The sequence below is a fragment of the Anomaloglossus baeobatrachus genome, chromosome 2 (assembly GCF_048569485.1).
Source record: "Anomaloglossus baeobatrachus isolate aAnoBae1 chromosome 2, aAnoBae1.hap1, whole genome shotgun sequence".
Classification (NCBI taxonomy): domain Eukaryota; kingdom Metazoa; phylum Chordata; class Amphibia; order Anura; family Aromobatidae; genus Anomaloglossus; species Anomaloglossus baeobatrachus.
Window position 1 is genome coordinate 719,128,449 of NC_134354.1, and position 18,645 is coordinate 719,147,093.

At 43.9% G+C, this 18,645-nt stretch overlaps 1 protein-coding gene across 1 annotated transcript in view; it reads right to left on the bottom strand.

Moving 5' to 3' along the window:
* Positions 1 to 95: 95 nt before the first annotated feature.
* KL (klotho) overlaps positions 96 to 18,645 on the bottom strand; it is a 69,565-nt gene continuing 51,015 nt past the window's right edge. The window contains exons 2-5 of the mRNA XM_075334609.1: positions 11,932 to 12,442; positions 7,078 to 7,346; positions 4,793 to 5,903; positions 96 to 2,566 (exon numbers count right to left, since the gene is read on the bottom strand). Coding sequence (XP_075190724.1) covers positions 2,229 to 2,566; positions 4,793 to 5,903; positions 7,078 to 7,346; positions 11,932 to 12,442 — 2,229 coding nt within the window. The 3' untranslated portion in view covers positions 96 to 2,228. The remainder of the gene's footprint in view (positions 2,567 to 4,792; positions 5,904 to 7,077; positions 7,347 to 11,931; positions 12,443 to 18,645) is intronic.

The following is an 18,645-nucleotide window of genomic DNA, read 5'->3' on the forward strand; positions in this document are numbered from 1 at the left end:
TATATTTATATATAAATATACATAATATTTCATGTGTAATATTCCAATTTATATTATATTATATGCATTCTGAATTAATTCCCTCAGGTGTGCCCTTTGTTACCTTCCAATTATATATAGTAGAATGGAAGCCATGTAATGATTATTTCCTGTGGTGATGCTGCAGGAGAGTTGAACATGTGCTATCAAGTTCTCTTGCATACTACAGCTTACCTCCTGGACCTGTCATCAGCTTATTTTTGAGAGATACTTAAGAAACCTGGACAATCCCTTTTAATCACAATCACAAAGAGTAAATAACATCACAAGAAAGATCCATTAACCAGAAATGAAAAATATCGTAAAAGGTTTTAAGGGTGCTTTACATGCTGCGACATCGCTAGCGATAGCAACCTCCCCTGTCGCTCGTGCGACATTTGGTGCTCGCTACGGCAGCGTCACACGCACATACCTTGACAGCGATGTCGCTCTGGCCGGCAAACCGCCTCCTTTCTAAGGGGGCGGTTCGTGTGGCGTCACAGTGACGTCACACGGCAGCCGTCCAATAGCAGACGAGGGGCGGAGATGAGCAGCCGGAACATGCCGCCCACCTCCTTCCTTCCTCATTGCCAGTGGACGCAGGTAAGGAGATGTTCGTTGCTCCTGCGGTGTCACACACAGTGATGTGTGCTGCCGCAGGAATGACGAACAATATCGTACCTGCAGCAACGATATTTCGGAAAGGAGTGACGTGTCAACGAGCAACAATTTTTCACATTTTTGTGCTCGTTGATCGTCGTTCCATGGTGTCACACGCTGCGATGTTGGTAACGGCGCCGGATGTGCATCACTAACGACGTGACCCCGACGATATATCGTTACCGATATCACAGCGTGTAAAGCACCCTTTACACTTTTAGGTTAGTGGATCACAGACAATGTAAAATACCTAAATAAAGCAGGTACTCACCCTAACCTTAAGGTTTTTGTTGCATCCGATGACAGTACGCATCACTGCTGTAGGCAATGGGTAAGGTCAGCGGCTGTGTAAAGCAGTGGTGGGGAGTAGAGATGAGCAAACCCGATGTTCGGTGTTCGGTTTTGGTTCGAACACCAATTTTACAAAAAACAGAGTTCGAGTGCTTTACGTATGTAAACCACTCATGTGAGCATCACTGTGCTCGGTTACGCCCAATGTTCATCCCAGTGCGAACCGCTTGCAGTGTTTGAACAACTCACATTGGGGGTAACAACAGCATGATCGGATGTAGTGTGCAGCTCAAAAAAATGGAAAATAAAATGGAAGAACCCTGCCCACCCGCTCCTGGAAGTGTTCTGCTAATGGCCGAGCGGAGACCTGAACTGCCAATCAGTGACTTCCATTGGAGTTCAGGTCAAGTCTGAACTCGTGGAAGTTCAGTTCAGCTGCACCCGCCAAACCAAACTTTCATGGGTTCGCTCATTTCTAGTGGGGAGCTGATGCTTGACCGGGGGAAGGTAAGTTCTTGCTGTGTTTTTTATTTAAGGTATTTTACAGTGTTTGGGATCCATTTTTCTGAAAGTGGAAAACCCCTTTAACAAAAATTTGATCCACTGTAATGAACTAAATCTGGCCATACCTAGATTTAGACCTAGAACCTGTATCCCTAAACAATAGCACCAGATCCATTTTCTTGCTGCGAAAAAAAGAGCATCTAGGACCATTAAATCTTTCTGTATTTGTGACCGGTCTATATACAGATACCCTGATCTGAGATGCCATGAGTTATTAACACTATGGGTTATGCTAAGCTTCAAATAAACATAGAAGATACCAAAAATGTAGAGTAATAAACATAATTGGTCAGTTTATTGTCTAAAAATCCTGACACTGGAGTTAATAGTATAAAATAATTAAATTTAGGATTACAGAACATATCTAGTATAGCGTATTAAAAAAATAGAGCTCTACAAAGCACGTACCTAGTTTATATAATTTTTTATATATTACTCTATAAATTCACAGTTTTAGGAGTCAGCTCTACAATTAGGGGTGTTCTTAACACCCTCTTCAACAACTGTGCAAAATATTTAGAACCCACAAAATCATTTTGGAACCCGTTAGGCGCACTGTCAACAGGGTCTCCTACTGATGATTTAGGTGACGTGAGAGTGGTGGTGGTATCATAAGAGAGGCAGAGGCTTTCCACCAGCCCATGGTCAGGCCCTGCCGTAATCTAATCTATTTCTACCAAATGTTGAGTGTTTTCCTACTTATATCTCCTTTTGCCTTTTTTTGAGTAATATGTGATCATAAAGACAGAGATAATAAATACCAAACACATGAAAGCCACGAAAGCAAACAAATATTTTCTAGTCTGAAACATATGACAGTCTGTGCACTCAAAAATCTCTTCTGTGCACGGTGCGGGAGTTGCATCCACACTTGGAAATCCATTATTATCTATGATTCTTTTGTATATGTTCTTTGAATGTTTAGGCTCGTATTTATTGGCAACATATTTGAACAAGCCAAATTGTGGATCCATCTTATCAGTGAAGGAATAAACAAAATATCCATGAAGATTGACTCCATCTATCAGTGTGGCTGAAAGAGAAAGAATAATTGAATTAATAATAGTCAGTGCCATGTGGGTTAGGAAGTTGTAAATAGAGTTGGTGAAAGTCAATTTGCACGTCCCATTCCATTGCCCACTGCATAAGATTGGGAGTACCATCTCTTACCTGCCAACATCCGTGGCTCTTCTATATTGTGCTATTCAATAGAAGAGCCACGGATGCCAGCAGTTAAGAGATGGTATTCCCACTCCCATTCAGTGGTCAGAGACCACTATCATTGCCAATGGAATGGGACGCGCAGATAGACTTGCACCAACTCTAGTTGTAAAGTATAAACTCACAGTAAGGCGGGCTTTGCACACTACGACATCGCAGGTGCGATGTCGGTGAGGTCAAATTAAAAATGACGTACTTCCGGCATCGCATGCGACATCGTAGTGTGTAAAGGCTCAATGATACGATTAATTAGCGCAAAAGCGTCGTAATCATATCATCGGTGCAGCGTCGGCGTAATCCATGATTACGCTGACGCGACGGTCCGATGTTGTTCCTCGTTCCTGCGGCACCATACATCGCTGTGTGTGAAGCCGCAGCAGCGAGGAACATCTCCTACCGGCGTCACTGCGGCTTCCGTAGGATATGCGGAAGGAAGGAGGTGGGCGGGATGTTTACATCCCGCTCATCTCTGCCCCTCCGCTCCTATTGGCCGCCTGCCGTGTGACGTTGCAGTGACGCCATACGACCCGCCCCCTTAATAAGGAGGCGGGTTGCCGGCCAGAGCGACGGTCGCAGGACAGGTGAGTCCATGTGAAGCTGCCGTAGCGATAATGTTCGCTACGGCAGTTATCACAAGGATATCGCAGTTGCGACGGGGGCGGGGACTATCGCGCTCGGCATCGCAGCATCGGCTTGCGATGTCGTAGTGTGCAAAGTGCCTAAGTGTGAAAATTCCATTTTCTACATTATCTTTAATGCCTTTCTCCTCACTATCTCCATTACATTCTCTTTTTGTCCCTACTTTATTCTTCCCATCCCTTCTTTTTGCTTAAGTTTTCCTACCCAACTTTCTAAAGAAACTATGGTCTATGTCTGACCATTTCTTCCTTTCTCCTTTAATACTTACCCTTTTCTTTCCTTTCTTTCCTTCCTTAGACCTATCCCTCCTTCCTTTCCCTTAAAGGGAACCTGTCAGATCCTATATGCATCCAGAATCACAAGCACTTCTGAGTTATATTGCTAATCTGTGCCTAACTGTCCCAGTCTATAGTAGCATAGATAAAAGGATCTTTAGAAAAAGTATTTCTAAAGATGGCATATGATATGTTAATGAGGCCAGCGGCTAGTCGTAAGGGCATTAGTTCCCTTGGCTAGTGGGCCTCCTTAGCATGTTAGCACGCCCATGTGGGCGTGCTAACATGCTAAAGAATGCGCAGCATCAGAGGCATGGTCACACTCACTTCTCTTCTGCCATCGCGTCCAACGATTGACTTTGGCTCTGTGCGCAAGATCCCGAACTTTCGGTTATGAGCACAGCATGAGTTTTAAGCCAGGATGTGTACATCCAGCTTCATAGTGCGCATGACCGAACGTCCAGGCTCAATCCAGGAGTCGGACGCGATGGCAGCAGAGAGGTGAGCATGACCATCCTCTGATGCTGCACAGCCATTAGCATGTTAGTATGAACACAGGGGTGTGCTTACATGCTAAGGGGGCCGACTAGCCAAGGGAACTAACGCCCTTGCGACTAGTCCCAGACTTTGTTAGCATATCATATGGGATCTTAAGAAATACTTTTTCTAAGGATCCCTTTATTTACGCTACTAGATACAGGGACAGTTAGGCAGGGATTAGCAATATGTACCCAGAACTGCTCGTGGTTCTGGGTGCATATTGCACCTGACAGGTTCACTTAAGGCTTTCCCACCTCTTTCTCTTTCCCCTTCACCTCCCTTATTTTCCCACTATCTATCTCCTTCTTTTATCTCCTTTCTCTTACCTTCTACTTTCTTCTTTTTTTCACTATTTTACCATTCTTTTCGATCCATTTTCTTCTTCAATACCTCCCCATCCCTTATTTTGCACTCCCTTTTCTTATTATCCACCTTCTTTCATTTGTTTTCGGCAGCACTAGCTGCAAAAATGTTGTCTCCTGCCCTCTGCTGGTCCTTGGAGCCAAAGTTGAAAGAGCTACAATGCGCTTATTACATTACGATAAGACCCTCAAATATATCCAAAAACTGTAATAAAAATATACCTTTTAAAGCTTCATTAATATAATGCTGAATGTAATAGATCCTCAGCTTGTCATCCAGTTTGCCATCATCAATTCCATTTCCAAGCACATAAATTGGGATATCTCCATACTTGGTTTTTATCCAGTTTAATATTTTTCGCAGTCCCCAGGGAACCACGGCATAGTTGTGTGCAGAATGTAGGAATGTACTGTCTGTGATAAATTGTACTTCAAGTCCATAATCGTATCGTACAGTATCTTCCATCTCCCAATGTACAAGTTCAGTAGTATAATGGGTTAAGGCGAAAAAATCAAAGGTCCCTTTGATCAAATGCTTTTCAGTTTCTGTAAAATGAGGTACATGAAAGTCAAAGACTCCATGATTGTTCCTTTGGCTTAACCATTCACGCATTACTTTTGGATAATCTCCACTGAGAAATATTGGATCTGCTAATCGACCAATCTCAAACTGTAATACCCTCTCACTTGTGTTGTTATCATTTCGAGAAAAAGGAGAAGCAGGTTCCACCCAATCAGCCTGAAGAGCCAGAGAGATCTTTCCGTTTTGTGACTCTCGGAATTCTTTGTCATACAAATGCCAAGTTAACGCATGGGCTTTTAGAAGGTTGTGTCCTGATGTTGAGGTTAAATTTCTCGCTGGGGGCTCATGCATGGTTATCCAGATGGCCACAAATTGTCCAAGTTCCTTGAAGCACAACCGGGCATATTCAACAAATGCGTCAATGGTGTGTAGGTTGTCCCATCCCCCATTTTTATAGAGGTTTGAAGGCATTCCTTGGTGCTCGGCCATCGTTTGCCACAAAGCAACTACTGGAGTAATGTTAACTCGAACAAGCTCGCTTACAAAACACTGGTAATAGTGTAAAATGCTGTGATTGATCTGAGAAATGTTCCCGTGAGGAACGATAGAACTCCATTTTAGTGCAAAGTAAAAATGGTTAATGTGTGTTGAGCGTAGCATAGATATTTGAAGCCTTATAGAGGCATAGTCAGCACAATGAGTTTTTCTTTTCGGCATTTTCAGACCATCCACCTTTGTAAGTCCCATAGTCTTATTCATGTCCCATACATAGACACTAGGGTCATTGAACTGGGCTGGCATTGTGTCAATCTGGCAGACAAAAAAAATAAAACATAACAAAAGATGTGATATACTGCTATGTTAGCTGCAAAAGAAATGTTCCTAAAACTGCTTCTTTGTGCGCTACATAGTGGTTTTTTTTACATATGATTATCATGGCTTGAGTCCATCATCACATCCGTTATCAGTAGTCAAAAAATGTATTTAACCCAATTCCTTGAAGAAAAATAATCTGAACTACCCTTAGGCTCTTGGACTTTTTTTTTTTTAAAATCACATTTATTGGTATTCTATTAAGGTAATTACCGTATTTTTCGGTATATAAGACGCCCCGGATTATAAGACACACCCCAAATTTAGAGGAGGAAAATAGGAAAAAATATTTTTTAATGTTAAAATGAGGGTTCGTCTGATAATCCTAGTGTGTCTTAATCCTAATGCTCATCAGGGGTGAAGGCGGTGGTGGAGCGGCTCAGGAAGGTCTCAGGAAGCAGGGTCAGCGATGCTGCGGGCTCAGAGGAGGGGGTGTTGCGTCTCAGGCGGGTCAGTGGACGAAGGGTCGATGATAATGCGGCCTCGGGGGTGTCGCGGCGGCAGGCGCCATTGATCTGCCGGTGTGCTGCAGGGGTGTAACTGCAGTGGAGCGACTCCGGAGGGTCACAGGACGGGGGTGTCGCTGCAGTGATGGGTGCCTGATCTGACTGCGGGCTCCATTGACTTGCTCGAGGTTGACGTGTTGATGGAAGGAAGAGGAGGAGGTGCGTGCACAGAAAGGCCTGCATGGCCATTTTCTTGAAGTCTATCGCGTCAATCTGCACACGCGCCACCTCCGCAGCCATTTTCATGACGTTCATTGCGTCAGTCACAGCCAATTCAATAGATCCCACAGTCAGATCAGGCGCCCACTGCCGCCGCGACACTGGAGTGACACGCTCGGTATCACCAACCCTGCCTCCTATGACCCAACTCCACCACCGCTGCATTGTAAGACACACCCCCATTTTACCCCTAGTTTTTGGGGAAAAAAGTGCATCTTACAATCCGGAAAAGAGGGTATTTTTGCGAATTGTCCAGTTGTATCATTGCAACATATTTAAGTGAGGAAAACTAGTATCTAAATGCCCGTATAAAACATATATTTACTTACATAAAAACTGTAATAATCACTAAAATCTACCAACAAAAAAAAAATAACATCCAATACCTGTATGGTGCATGCAGTAAGTCCCCAAGCAAAATTGCATGGAAATGTTCCTTGGATAGGTCGATTCTCCTGCAATGGTGGAAATCCATTCTTTTTGATAAGTTGCTGATAAAATAACGCTGAAGATTTTGGCATTAGCTTCTTATTTTGACTTGCAAAATCAACATAAAATAATCCTCGTCTAATCTTGTACTCTCGGTGCCATTCAAAGCCGTCCATGAGAGACCAAGCGGTATATCCGATGACGTTCACGCCGTCTATACTAATTGCTAAAAGTGATACAGAAAGGAAATGTCACACAATAATCCATTGTTATTTTTAACTTCCCTTTCACTATAAAAAAGCATTATTATATCTGCAGGGTCAATATTGTAACATACTTTTCTCACATCTGTCATATGGTATGTACATTAGAGGCTGAAAGATAAACAATAGTAAATATGACTTATGAAGTAATCACAGTTTACATTTGTTTTGAAGGATTATTCTCATTATCTTACATGGGTAAAATTACAAAGCGCTGGTAAAACCAAGAAACATTGCATTTTACTTATTATTAGAAATTCTCTCCACAATAGAGACATTTGAAATGTTATTACTTATTGGTCAAAGTCAAGTCAGCTATTGCTCCATTTCATCAGTGATGGATGAATATGCGCCTTGTAAGCGGATCCCATAGGTTCTGCTGGTGATTCACTGCAGAGATGTTATGAACATTTTCTGCAGCGAAACATGCAGCAAATCCGCAGAAAATCCGCGGCAAAATCCGGTAAGTGCACACAGGGCCTTAGTCAGAGTACTAGTGATGGGCAGTCCGGCTCTTTTAGGTGATCCGGTTCCCATGGCTCCGTTCACCAAAAAGAGCCGGATCTTTCGGATCATTCTCGGCTCCTTATTAAATATGTGCTCACCCCAGGTGAACACATATTTAAGATTATAGTAACGCCGCCAAAGCCCCGCCCATTTACAAATGGCCAATTAGATTGCTGAGTAGGCGGAGTTTAGCCGCGGAGGGGCGGGGTTTTGACGGCGAAAAGAGACGTTTAGTGATTTCAGTGGCTCACAGTGGTGATCCGCCTCCTGTCGTTCACAGCAGGGAGCCGGATCTTTGTGTTGGATCGTTCGCGACCGACACATCACTACAGAGTACAGCCCAGGACAGACAACCTTGAGGGAGTAGCGTTTAACAGGCTGGCCCTGGGACGGGAGACAGGTGGAGATAGTGTTAGGGCCAGGGGCCACAACACCGCATTCAGTCTGCAGGAGTGAGATTGAAAGAGTTCGAGAGACAGAGGCAGCTGGTGGAGATGTTGGGACAAGAGGAGATGGTAGCTGAGGTCGAGCCTAACCGTTCCCACAGTGCCAGTGCAAGTCAGGGTGCAGGACCCTCGGTTGGGGACACCTTCACAGACTCCAAGAAATCTGCAGGAGATGGGTATTTCATGACCCATCGTCCACTACCCACTTTCCTGGAACACAGTGACATATAGGATCCGGGGTCACGGCTATGGTCAGACCCCATGGCGAGGACCCGCGTCACCTGCATACGGGATGGGATACTTAACACCGACAGCGGGATCCCAAATTGCTTCAGGCTACGGGGAACCGTGTGTCAGCGCAAGGAGGAAGGTCTCACACATTTCAACAGACACCAGTGATTGCCTCTGATTCATCCGGGACCGGCTGGAGTACATCCATGGCGGCGGAGAGTGGCACCTCCGGGGCACCTTAAGAACTGTGAGTTAACGGAACTTTGAACCACAGCCCCGTGTGTCATCCTTGTCATTGCCGGCACCGCCACCCCGTGCTTCAGCGCCATCAGCTGTCCCCATCATCCTCATCCTCCCTGGGGCTCGCTCCACCTGTGGGGAGCTGAACTATTTGGGCAGCACTAACATCAGCCCCAGAGGAGAGCAACATCTCGCAGCGGCGACTAATCTCTGGCCGCACACTACGGGTGGCGCTGCAAAGCATCCCCCATTCCCATCCAACACCGCCCCTGGAAGATGAAAAGTCACAGGAAGGATTGGTGGCAGAGGAGGCTGAGACCCCAGTCACCGCTGCAACCGGTGACATGCTTCCCAGGGACCCTTCGCCTTCCTTCCACCCCCTTTACACCGGACACCTTCACCTGTTTGTTTGTCATTTTCATGTAGCCGACGGGGCCATGGAGCCAAGCCAGACCAGTCACAGCAGAACCCCACAAAACTACTGGCCCAGTGATGACTAACCCCTTAGGCCCCCGTGGGTCGCTACACAACCCCTTTAAAGGGGATGGCACCAGGTTTTTGCCATGTTATCTGAGAGTAGTATAATGTAGGGACAGAGACCTTGATTCCAGTGATATGTCACTTACTGAGCTGTTTGGTACAATTTTGATAAAATCACTGTTTTCTATGCTGCAGATCTAGCAGTTCTCTGTTCCAACATTATGTTGTTCTCAGATTAAATAGCAAAAATGTGTTGACAGATTCCCTTTAAACAAGACCAATACTTCCAACAACCTTTAAATAAATCATTGGTACTAGAAAATATAAGAACGTTTGTAATATATCTTTTCAGAGAAATCTTGTTCTTTCTACACTAATGAACCAAGACTTCCCTTTTCCCCTACTTCTTGTTGTCACCATCCATGCTGAAAAACAGTTCACCTTTGTCGTGTCGGATGGACTGGCAGGACAGTCAGATGTAAGGTTACACCTTAAAATATACTTCATGGAAAGGGGAGGGGAAAGAGCAGGGTAAGAAAAAAGGCAGAGGGAGATACAGAAAGATTTTACTGGATTGTTCTGGACCTTCTCACAAGTCTTTTACCTCATCCCAGAGCTGGATTCACAGCTAGACTGCTCAGTATTGTTGTGTAACTTCCTCATGCTGTTGCTGTTTCTATCTATGTGCTACCAGAGGTAAATAGAGAAGGGAATATCTCCCAGTGTACTGTGTGTATGGGAGAGATCATAGCTGCTGGGTTCCTTCCAGTTGAAAGTCAATTGTAAATTCAGAGATTAAGCCGGCAGAGGGAAAAACTGGTGAAAATCAGGATAACTCATATAATGGTCAGAAATAGTGATTTTTCTTGTGCAAACACATAACAGATTATTTAAATTAGATGCTTGAATGTATAGTTCCCCAGTAGTGAATTTACCAGATTTATTGGGTGATCTCATGATAATAACTCCTTACCATTCCCTTTTTGGGGCCTATCGACTTTAGGTTGTACCAAGTTTTGTTGCCCCTTCTACAAATCATGCAATGTCAAATTTAATAAAATAATGGTAAGATGTTGTTCTTCCCGGAAAATTACAACTGATCACCCAGGATCGTCCTGGACAGTAGCTAGATATTTTTTATTTTAATTGGGGAATATTTCACCTTCCTTCCCTAGCGGTGTATCTAAATGTCCACTTTGGACATTCCCTATTTATTAGAAAGGTTGATTGACAATGAACTACCGTATATACTGGAGTATAAACCGAGTTTTTCAGCCCATTTTTTTTATGCTGAAAACGCCCCCTTCAGCTTATACTCAAGTGAGGGTCCCACAAAAAAATATTTTCACCTGCCCTCTGTTCCCGCTGTATCCTCTTACCTCCTTCTTGAGGACCACAGGCACATAGACCCCTTGGTGATCACGCCCGATGCAGGGGCCACCGCTATTGTCGTCATCACTTTATGTCAGTTGAATGATTTGCAGAGCTACAAAGCAATCAACTGAAGTAAACCGCAGACGACAACTACGGCGGCACCAGCATATATCGGCTGCAATCATCAAGTGGTTTATATGCCTGTGGTCTGCAAGAAGCAGGTAAGAGGACACTGCGGGAACAGAGGACAGGTGAGAATAATTTTGTGTGTGTGAACAATGGCATAATAGTGGACAAGAAGGGAACCGGAATGAGGACATTACTAAAGGATGGGCACATAACTAGAGGAGACAATATGGGCACATTACTAAAGGATGGGGCACATTACTAATGGGCTCATTACTACAGGGAACAATATGGGCACATTACTACAGTAGACAATATGAGATCATTACTACAGGGGACAATATGGGCACATTACTAAAGGATGGGGCACATTACTAGAGGAGACAATATGGGCACATTACTAAAGGATGGGGGACATTACTAGTGGGCTCATTACTACAGGGGAAAATATGGGCTCATTACTATAGGGGACAATATGGGCACATTACTACAGGGGACAATATGGGCACATTACTACAGGGGACAATATGGGCACATTATTACAGGGGACAATATGGCCACATTACTACAGGGGACAATATGGGTACATTAGTACAGGGGACAATATGGGCACATTAGTACAGGGGACAATATGGGCATATTACTACCAGTTGCTGCTGTATTTCCCACCCCAGGTTTATGCATAAGTCAATAAGCCCTCACAGTTTTTTGTGGTAAAATTAGGTGCCTCAGCTTATACTCAGGTCGGCTTATACTCGAGTATATACAGTAATCAAAAAGAGCCCAAAAGAAAATCTTTGTAATAGTCCTCCATTTTGGCTAATAAATGAGGATCCTAATAAGCAACACTCTCTAATTACTTAGAATTCCAGATAGAGAATAACATTTTTTCGTCTAAACTAAACAACGCTATAATGGGTTCCAGTATGAGATGTCCTGCAAACTACACTATTCTCATCAAACTAACCACAATGTAAACCATTGATCCCGTAGATGTCAGTTATATGCAACAGGATTCATTGGGATTTGATTGAAAAAAACTGGTATTGGAGGTGAAGCCAAAAGCAACAATGTACAAAACAGCCAAAACATGCACAGGACATTTTAATATTTTATTTGCAAACATGGTCTACATCTCACTTACCCTTTAAAGTCTCCATGACAAACGTCTTCAGATAATACATATACTTGGCATCTTCTCGCTTTGTAAAGGCGGCAATAAGCCAGCTGTTCTCTACAATAAATATGGGTGGCTGGTTGTACTCCATACTTATCCAGTACAGGAGCATCCTCAGAGATAATGATTCCGTTTGTCGGAACTTCATATCTGGGTCCAGCATCTGGAAACTCACTATTGGCCCAAATGAGAGAGCAAAAAAGTCGGCTGTTCCTTTATTGAATGTTTTCTCCTCATCAGTAAACTCAGGAAGGAGGGAAGATAGATTGTGCTTCATCGATTGGGGATAATCCCCATCTATAAATATTGGTCTAGCAAACCACCCCAGGACAAAATCAAGAGATTTGCTGGATTCTTGGAAGCAGTGTTGTGTCATATTGTTTGGGTCGATCCAATGTGAAGCCAGCGCTATAGATACTCGACCTTTTTGCCTGGGACGAAATTCAGTGTCATACAGATGCCAAACACGGGCATGAGCCTAGCAAAGAAAAAACAGATATGTGATAATTATGTGATAATTATATGCAACACATCACACAAATCATTTTAGTCTATATACAGGTAGAAAAGGTTAAAGGGAACCTGTCACCAGGTTTGTCCCCTATAAGCTGCAGCCACCACCAGTGAGCTCTTATATACAACATTCTAGAATACTATATATAAGAGCGCAGGCCGCATTGTATAACGTAAAAACAGCTTTATTATACTCATCTAGGAGGTGGTCAGGTCTGATGGGCGTCACTGGTCTGGGGGCCGGCGCCTCCTCCCTGTTTCGATCACCTTATTCCGTCTTCTCAGCCCCGTGTGGTTGATGCATGCTACGTCATTCACAGGCCGGTATTGTAGTCCTGCGCAGGCGCACTTTGATCTGCCCTACTGAGGGCAAATCAAGTAATGTAATGCGCAGGCGCATGGAAAGGTCAAAGACCACCCACGCATGCGCACTACAATACTTTGATTTGCGCTCAGCCAGGCAGATCAGAGTGCGCATGCGCAGGACTGCAATGTCGCCCTGTGTGGATGACGTAGCATGCATCAATCACACGGGGCTGAGAAGAAGGAGGACGGCAATTGCAGCAGAGAGGAGGCGCTGGACCCGCGCACAGCAATACCCATCAAACCTGACCGCCCCTGGGTGAGTATAATAAAGGTGTTTTTTTACGTTATACAGAGCGGCCTGGGCTCTTATATACAATATTCTGGAATGCTGTATATAAGAGCTCACTGGTGGTGGCCGCAGCTTATAAGGAAAAAACCTGGTACACAGTTCCCGTTCCTGGTAACCGTCTTTTAATTTTTTATTATTATTTATAAATGAAACACATGTGGAAATAAGAAACCTTGTAATATATCTTATTAGAGAAATCTGCTTCTTTCTCCTCCTGGACAGATCATTTATTCTTAAAATTCTTAATTCTTTGGGAAATATCTGTCTTCAGTGAATACAGATTTTACAATTACTAAGATAGATGACAATTGGTGCTCCTAAAGTTTTATGGACGTTGACACGCCCGCCCCAGGGCCGGGAAACTCAGAAGCGGGCCGGACTAGTCCGGGGACATCAGCCGTGGCGGGGTCCGGTTCCGTGACCCTGTCGGTGTCTTTTGGAGTAAATAAAAGGGGTTTGTAGTGACTACGCCACTTGCGGTTTGCGGCCAGATTTGGGGACTGGCGCTGCAGAGTTCTGCTGGGGCTGATGTAATATGCAGCTCTGATGACCTGGGCCATCCGCGAGCAGGGACAGGCCCCAGCAGTGGATGATGGGGGTTGTAGTGGGAAAACAGTCTATGTGAGTGCACTCCGTCAAGGAAAGAATCCACACCAATATTGTAGTTTAATTTGCCTTTCTTTACTTTGCTGTGGTGGTACCTGAATCCGTGGGTGCCGGTCCCAGGTGTATCCGCTCCCCTTGTTCTCCATGCCAGCTGGGCCTGGGTTGGCTGTCCTCCGTGCACACTTCTTGTTGATGGGCTCCCGTGGCCTAGAGCTACTTGGGAACCCCTCTGTTTCTGTCTTGGTCCTATTCCAGGCAGACTGGACTATTTAAGGGGTTCAGTCCCCTATCCCCTCTTTGCTGCTTGTGCTTCAGACTTTTTGGGTTGGCGATGGACCCTGGAGATCTTCTCACCCGGCAGAGTTAACAGCTGACCATAAAGTGTCCCACTGTCCTAGAGTCTGCACCCCGCCTTGTGCTGAGTCCTGTGAGCCTTGGTTCCAAACTTCCACAGGCCCTCCTGGGTACCTGGAGTCTGCTGCTTCCACAGGTAACCCACGGTGCCTGGAGTCCCGTTCCGTACTCCACAGTTCTCATTCCTTTTACAGCACTCACTGCAGATCTTTTCAGTACTTTCCACTTTCAACTACTTCAGACTACTACTCATCTCCTCCTCTCTCCTTCACTTCTCCTCACTGACTCCTCCTTCTGAATCTCCTGACAGAGACTGCTTCCTTCTTTACCTCATTCTCACTGACTCTCTACATACTGCACACCACTTCTTCCCGCATATTCCAACTGACCACTGGCCCCTCCCTCTCGCTGGGTCTCTCCCTACAGGCTGGGTGGTACTATCCAATCAGTGCCCTCTCCTTTTACATGTTGCAAGACAGTCTCCCAGGTTGGTGTTGGGGTTGTGTGTGTGGCCTGAAGGTGCTGGTATGTTTACTCTGGCACGGATATTCTGGGGTTTGGATTTCCACGGGTTACATTTGTAGCATCTGGTACCTCATGGGGTGCTACATTCCCCCTTGGTTAACCTCAGCACGTCCGTGGGCTGCAAAAATAATAAGATGCATTTTTTGTTTTAAAATTTTGTAAGCTGCAGCACACGTGGATGGCCGGGGGAGTGCCGGGAGGACACAACCTGGCCGGGGAGGTAAGTCGGTGTCTCTGCAGAGACACCGGCGCTACAGCTTCTTTCTCTGCCAGAATTGATCAGTCATTACTGAGATAGAAGGAGGCAGCTGTTACTGATGAGATTCAATGTAGATAGAATTTCATTGCAATGGAACATTTTTAGACTTTTTTAGTTGTCTCTAATGGGACCAGACATTGATGACAACTTTCTCCTTAACTCTACGTTATAGTAATAGAGAAGAGTTGGGCAATTAATTTTCCCAATGGGCCACATGAAAGACCGTGATTGGTGTGGATGACCGAACCAACAGGCTAAAGTTAATTCTGATCAATATTAACATTAACATATTAATTCTAATTATTTTAGATTAACCCCTTCCCCGCCTGGCGATTTTCCATTTTTTTCTTTTAGTCTTTTCCTCTACTTCTTCCAAGAGCCATAACGTTTTTACTTTTCCATCAATATAGCCATATGAAGGCTTGTTTCTTGTGAGTTGAGTTGTACTTTTGAATCAAACCATTAGTTTTACCATATAGTGTACTAAAACAAGAGGGGGACAATTCCAAGTGCAGTGAAATTTAAAAAAAAAAAAGCGCAATTGCTCGATTTTTGAGTTTTAATATTTACCATGTTCACTATGTGGTAAAACTAACCTGGCATTATGATTCCCCAGGTCAGTGCGAGTTCGTAGATACCAAACATGCACTTTTATCTAAGTGGTGCAAAAAATTCAAAAGCTTGTAAAAAAAAAAAAATTGTGCTTTTTTTGCCATTTTCCGAGACACATAGTGTCCTCATTCTTTGTGATCTGTAGCTCACTGACCACTTAGTTTTTGCCTCTTGAGCTGAATTTGACAGAATTTTTGTATAGATGCAATGTTTTGAGCGCCTGTTATTGCATTTTAATGCAATTTTGGGGTGACCCAAAAAACATAATTTTGGCGTTTGGAATTTTTTTATTGCTACGCCCTGTACCGATCAGATTAACTGATTTTATATATTTTGATAGATTGGCCATTTATGAACTCGGTGATACCAAATATGTGTATTTTTTATTGATTTATTCTCAATGGGGTAAAATGGGGGTGATTTGAGTTTTTAGGTTTTTTCATTTTTTTACATTTTTTTTAAAACACTTTTTCACCGATTTTAGTAGTCTCCCGAAGTGAATTTATGATTGCAGTGTGTGATCGCTTCTCCTGATCAGAGCGATGCTTCACGTCTGGCCTGTGGGGTAGGGTGGCAAGATGGAAACCTTTCTTACAAAGAAAACAGCCAAGCCTGGTTATGTGTTATGTTTTGCCAAAACCAACATCAATTCTGCCAAAAGCTTGTGGGAAAACGTATTATGGTCTGATGAGACCAATGTTACAATTTTTGTCCATAATTCCAAATGATATGTTTAGTGCAAAGCTAAAACTGAGCATTACCAGAAAAACACCATACCCACAGTGAACCATGGTGGAGGTAGCATTATGCTTTGGGCTATTTTTGGATAGCTGGAACCGAAGCTTTAGTCTGGGTGGAGGTAATTATCAACAGTTCCAAAAATGAATCAATTTTCAACAAAACCTTCAAGCCTCGGATAAGAAGATGAAGAGGAATTTCACTTTTCAGTAAGACAACAACCGTAAGAATAACTCTAAAGGAATTGCTTAGCCAGGAGAAGACCAAATTTTTGCAATGGCCATGCCATGGACCAATCCAATTGAAAATCTGTGTGTTGACCAAAAGACGGCATTGTACGCAAGCGTTGCCCTCACAATCTGACAGAGTAAGGACTCACTCATGCTGACGATGATTCTCTCATGCGAGAGAATTGGATACATTATACAAATGACACACGGCTCAAACGCTGCTCCGAATGTGAGCCAGGTGTCATTCATCATGCCCCGATTCTCTTATATGAGAGAATCGGAGCACAGGTGAGGAGAAGATGCAGAGCTAAATTTCTCAATCTTCTTCCTTATCTATTTTAGAGTTAATGGGACTGCACTTGGATGACATCCGAGTGAAGTCCGATGATTTCCGCTAACCCATACGTGAATGTTATCCATTATACGCTGCCAATTGCAGCATGCAGCGATTTTTTTTCTCATGTCAGCACAACATGAGAAAAAAGTGCTGGTCCGCATTGCCCCATAGTATAACACTGGTCCAAGTGCTATCTGATAAAACTTCAGATTGCAGTTGGCTGTTTTATACACCAGTGTGAGCAAACTGTAAGGCCCGGTCCACATGGGAAGTACCGCGATCCTCGCATGACACTCGGCTCACGCTGGCAGCACAGCAGGAGCCAAGTGTCATGCGAGTGTCACTGTGACTGAGGTCCGATCTTGCGATCCTGTTTAAAATTTGCCACAAGCCACCTGGGAGACACACCAAACATGTGGAAGAAGGTGCTCTGGTCAGTTGAAACCAAAATCGAACTTTTTGGGCACAATACCAAACGATATGTTTGGCATAAAAGTAACACAGCTCATCACCCTGAACACACCATCCCCACTGTCAAACATGGTGGTGGCAGCATCATAGTTTGGGCCTGCTTTTCTTCAGCAGGGACAGGGAAGATGGTTAAAATTGATGGGAATATGGATCCAAATACAGGACCATTCTTGAAGAAAACCTGTTGGAGTCTGCAAAAGACCTGAGACTGGGACGGAGATATGTCTTTCAACAAGACAATGATAAAAAACAAAGAAAAATCTACAATGGAATGATTCACAAATAAACGTATCCAGGTGTTAGAATGGCCAAGTCAAAGTCCAGACCTGAATCCAATCGAGAATCTGTGGAAAGAGCTGAAAACTGCTGTTCACAAACGCTCTCCATCCAACCTCACTCAGCTCCAGCTATTTGCAAAGGAAGAATGGGCAAGAATTTCAGTCTCTCGATTTGCAAAACTGATAGAGACATACCCCAAGTGACTTGCAGCTGTAATTGCAGCAAAAGCTGGCGCTACAAAGTATTAACTTAAAGGTTACAATTAATATCGCACGCCCCAATTTTCAGTTTAATATTTTGCATAAAAGTTTAAAATAAGCAATAAATTTCATTCAACTTCACAATTGTGTCCCACTTGTTGATTCTTCACCATAACATTAAAATTTTTATCTGTATGTTTGAAGCCTGAAATGTGGGTAAAGGTTGAAAAATTCAAGGGGGCCAAATACTTTCGCAAGGCACTGTAATTACAAGGCTAAACACCCTTTAGTGCCACATGAAAGCCACTAAAGGGTGCCAGCTTAGATTAAGAAGGGGGTGGGACATTATATATGTGTTTGACATCCATCCATTCTAGCTTTTTAGGCTGTGTGCCCACGATCAGGGTTTGCAACTTTTTGGACGCAGAGTGTTTTCGCTGCGTCCATAACGCTGCATTGTGCAGTACAAGTGCATTGGAAGGATTTTTAGAAATCCCATACTCACTGTGCTTCTGTTCTCCGCAGCATAAACTGACCTGCGGCGTGGCTTCCTGAGACGCAGCATGTCAATTTATGCTGTGGAGACAAGAGTGTTTTCTGTGGAGAGAATAGCGCTCTCCTGTGGACAATACTCACAGGTGAGCTGGCACTGTGTACTGGATGCAGTGTCGCCGGATCATGGGCACATAGCCTAAAATTGAGAAATTTGGTGCTACAGCAACATTTTTGTGAAGTACCTGTGGATTCAAAATGCTTGCTATACCCCTGAATAAAATCCTTCAGGGGTCTAGTTTCCAAAATGGGGTCACTTGTGGTGGTTTCTGCTGTATAGGTAGCCTAGGGGCCCTACAAATGTGACATGGTGCCCAGAATTTATTTCAACTTTTCCAAAATTCAAGTGG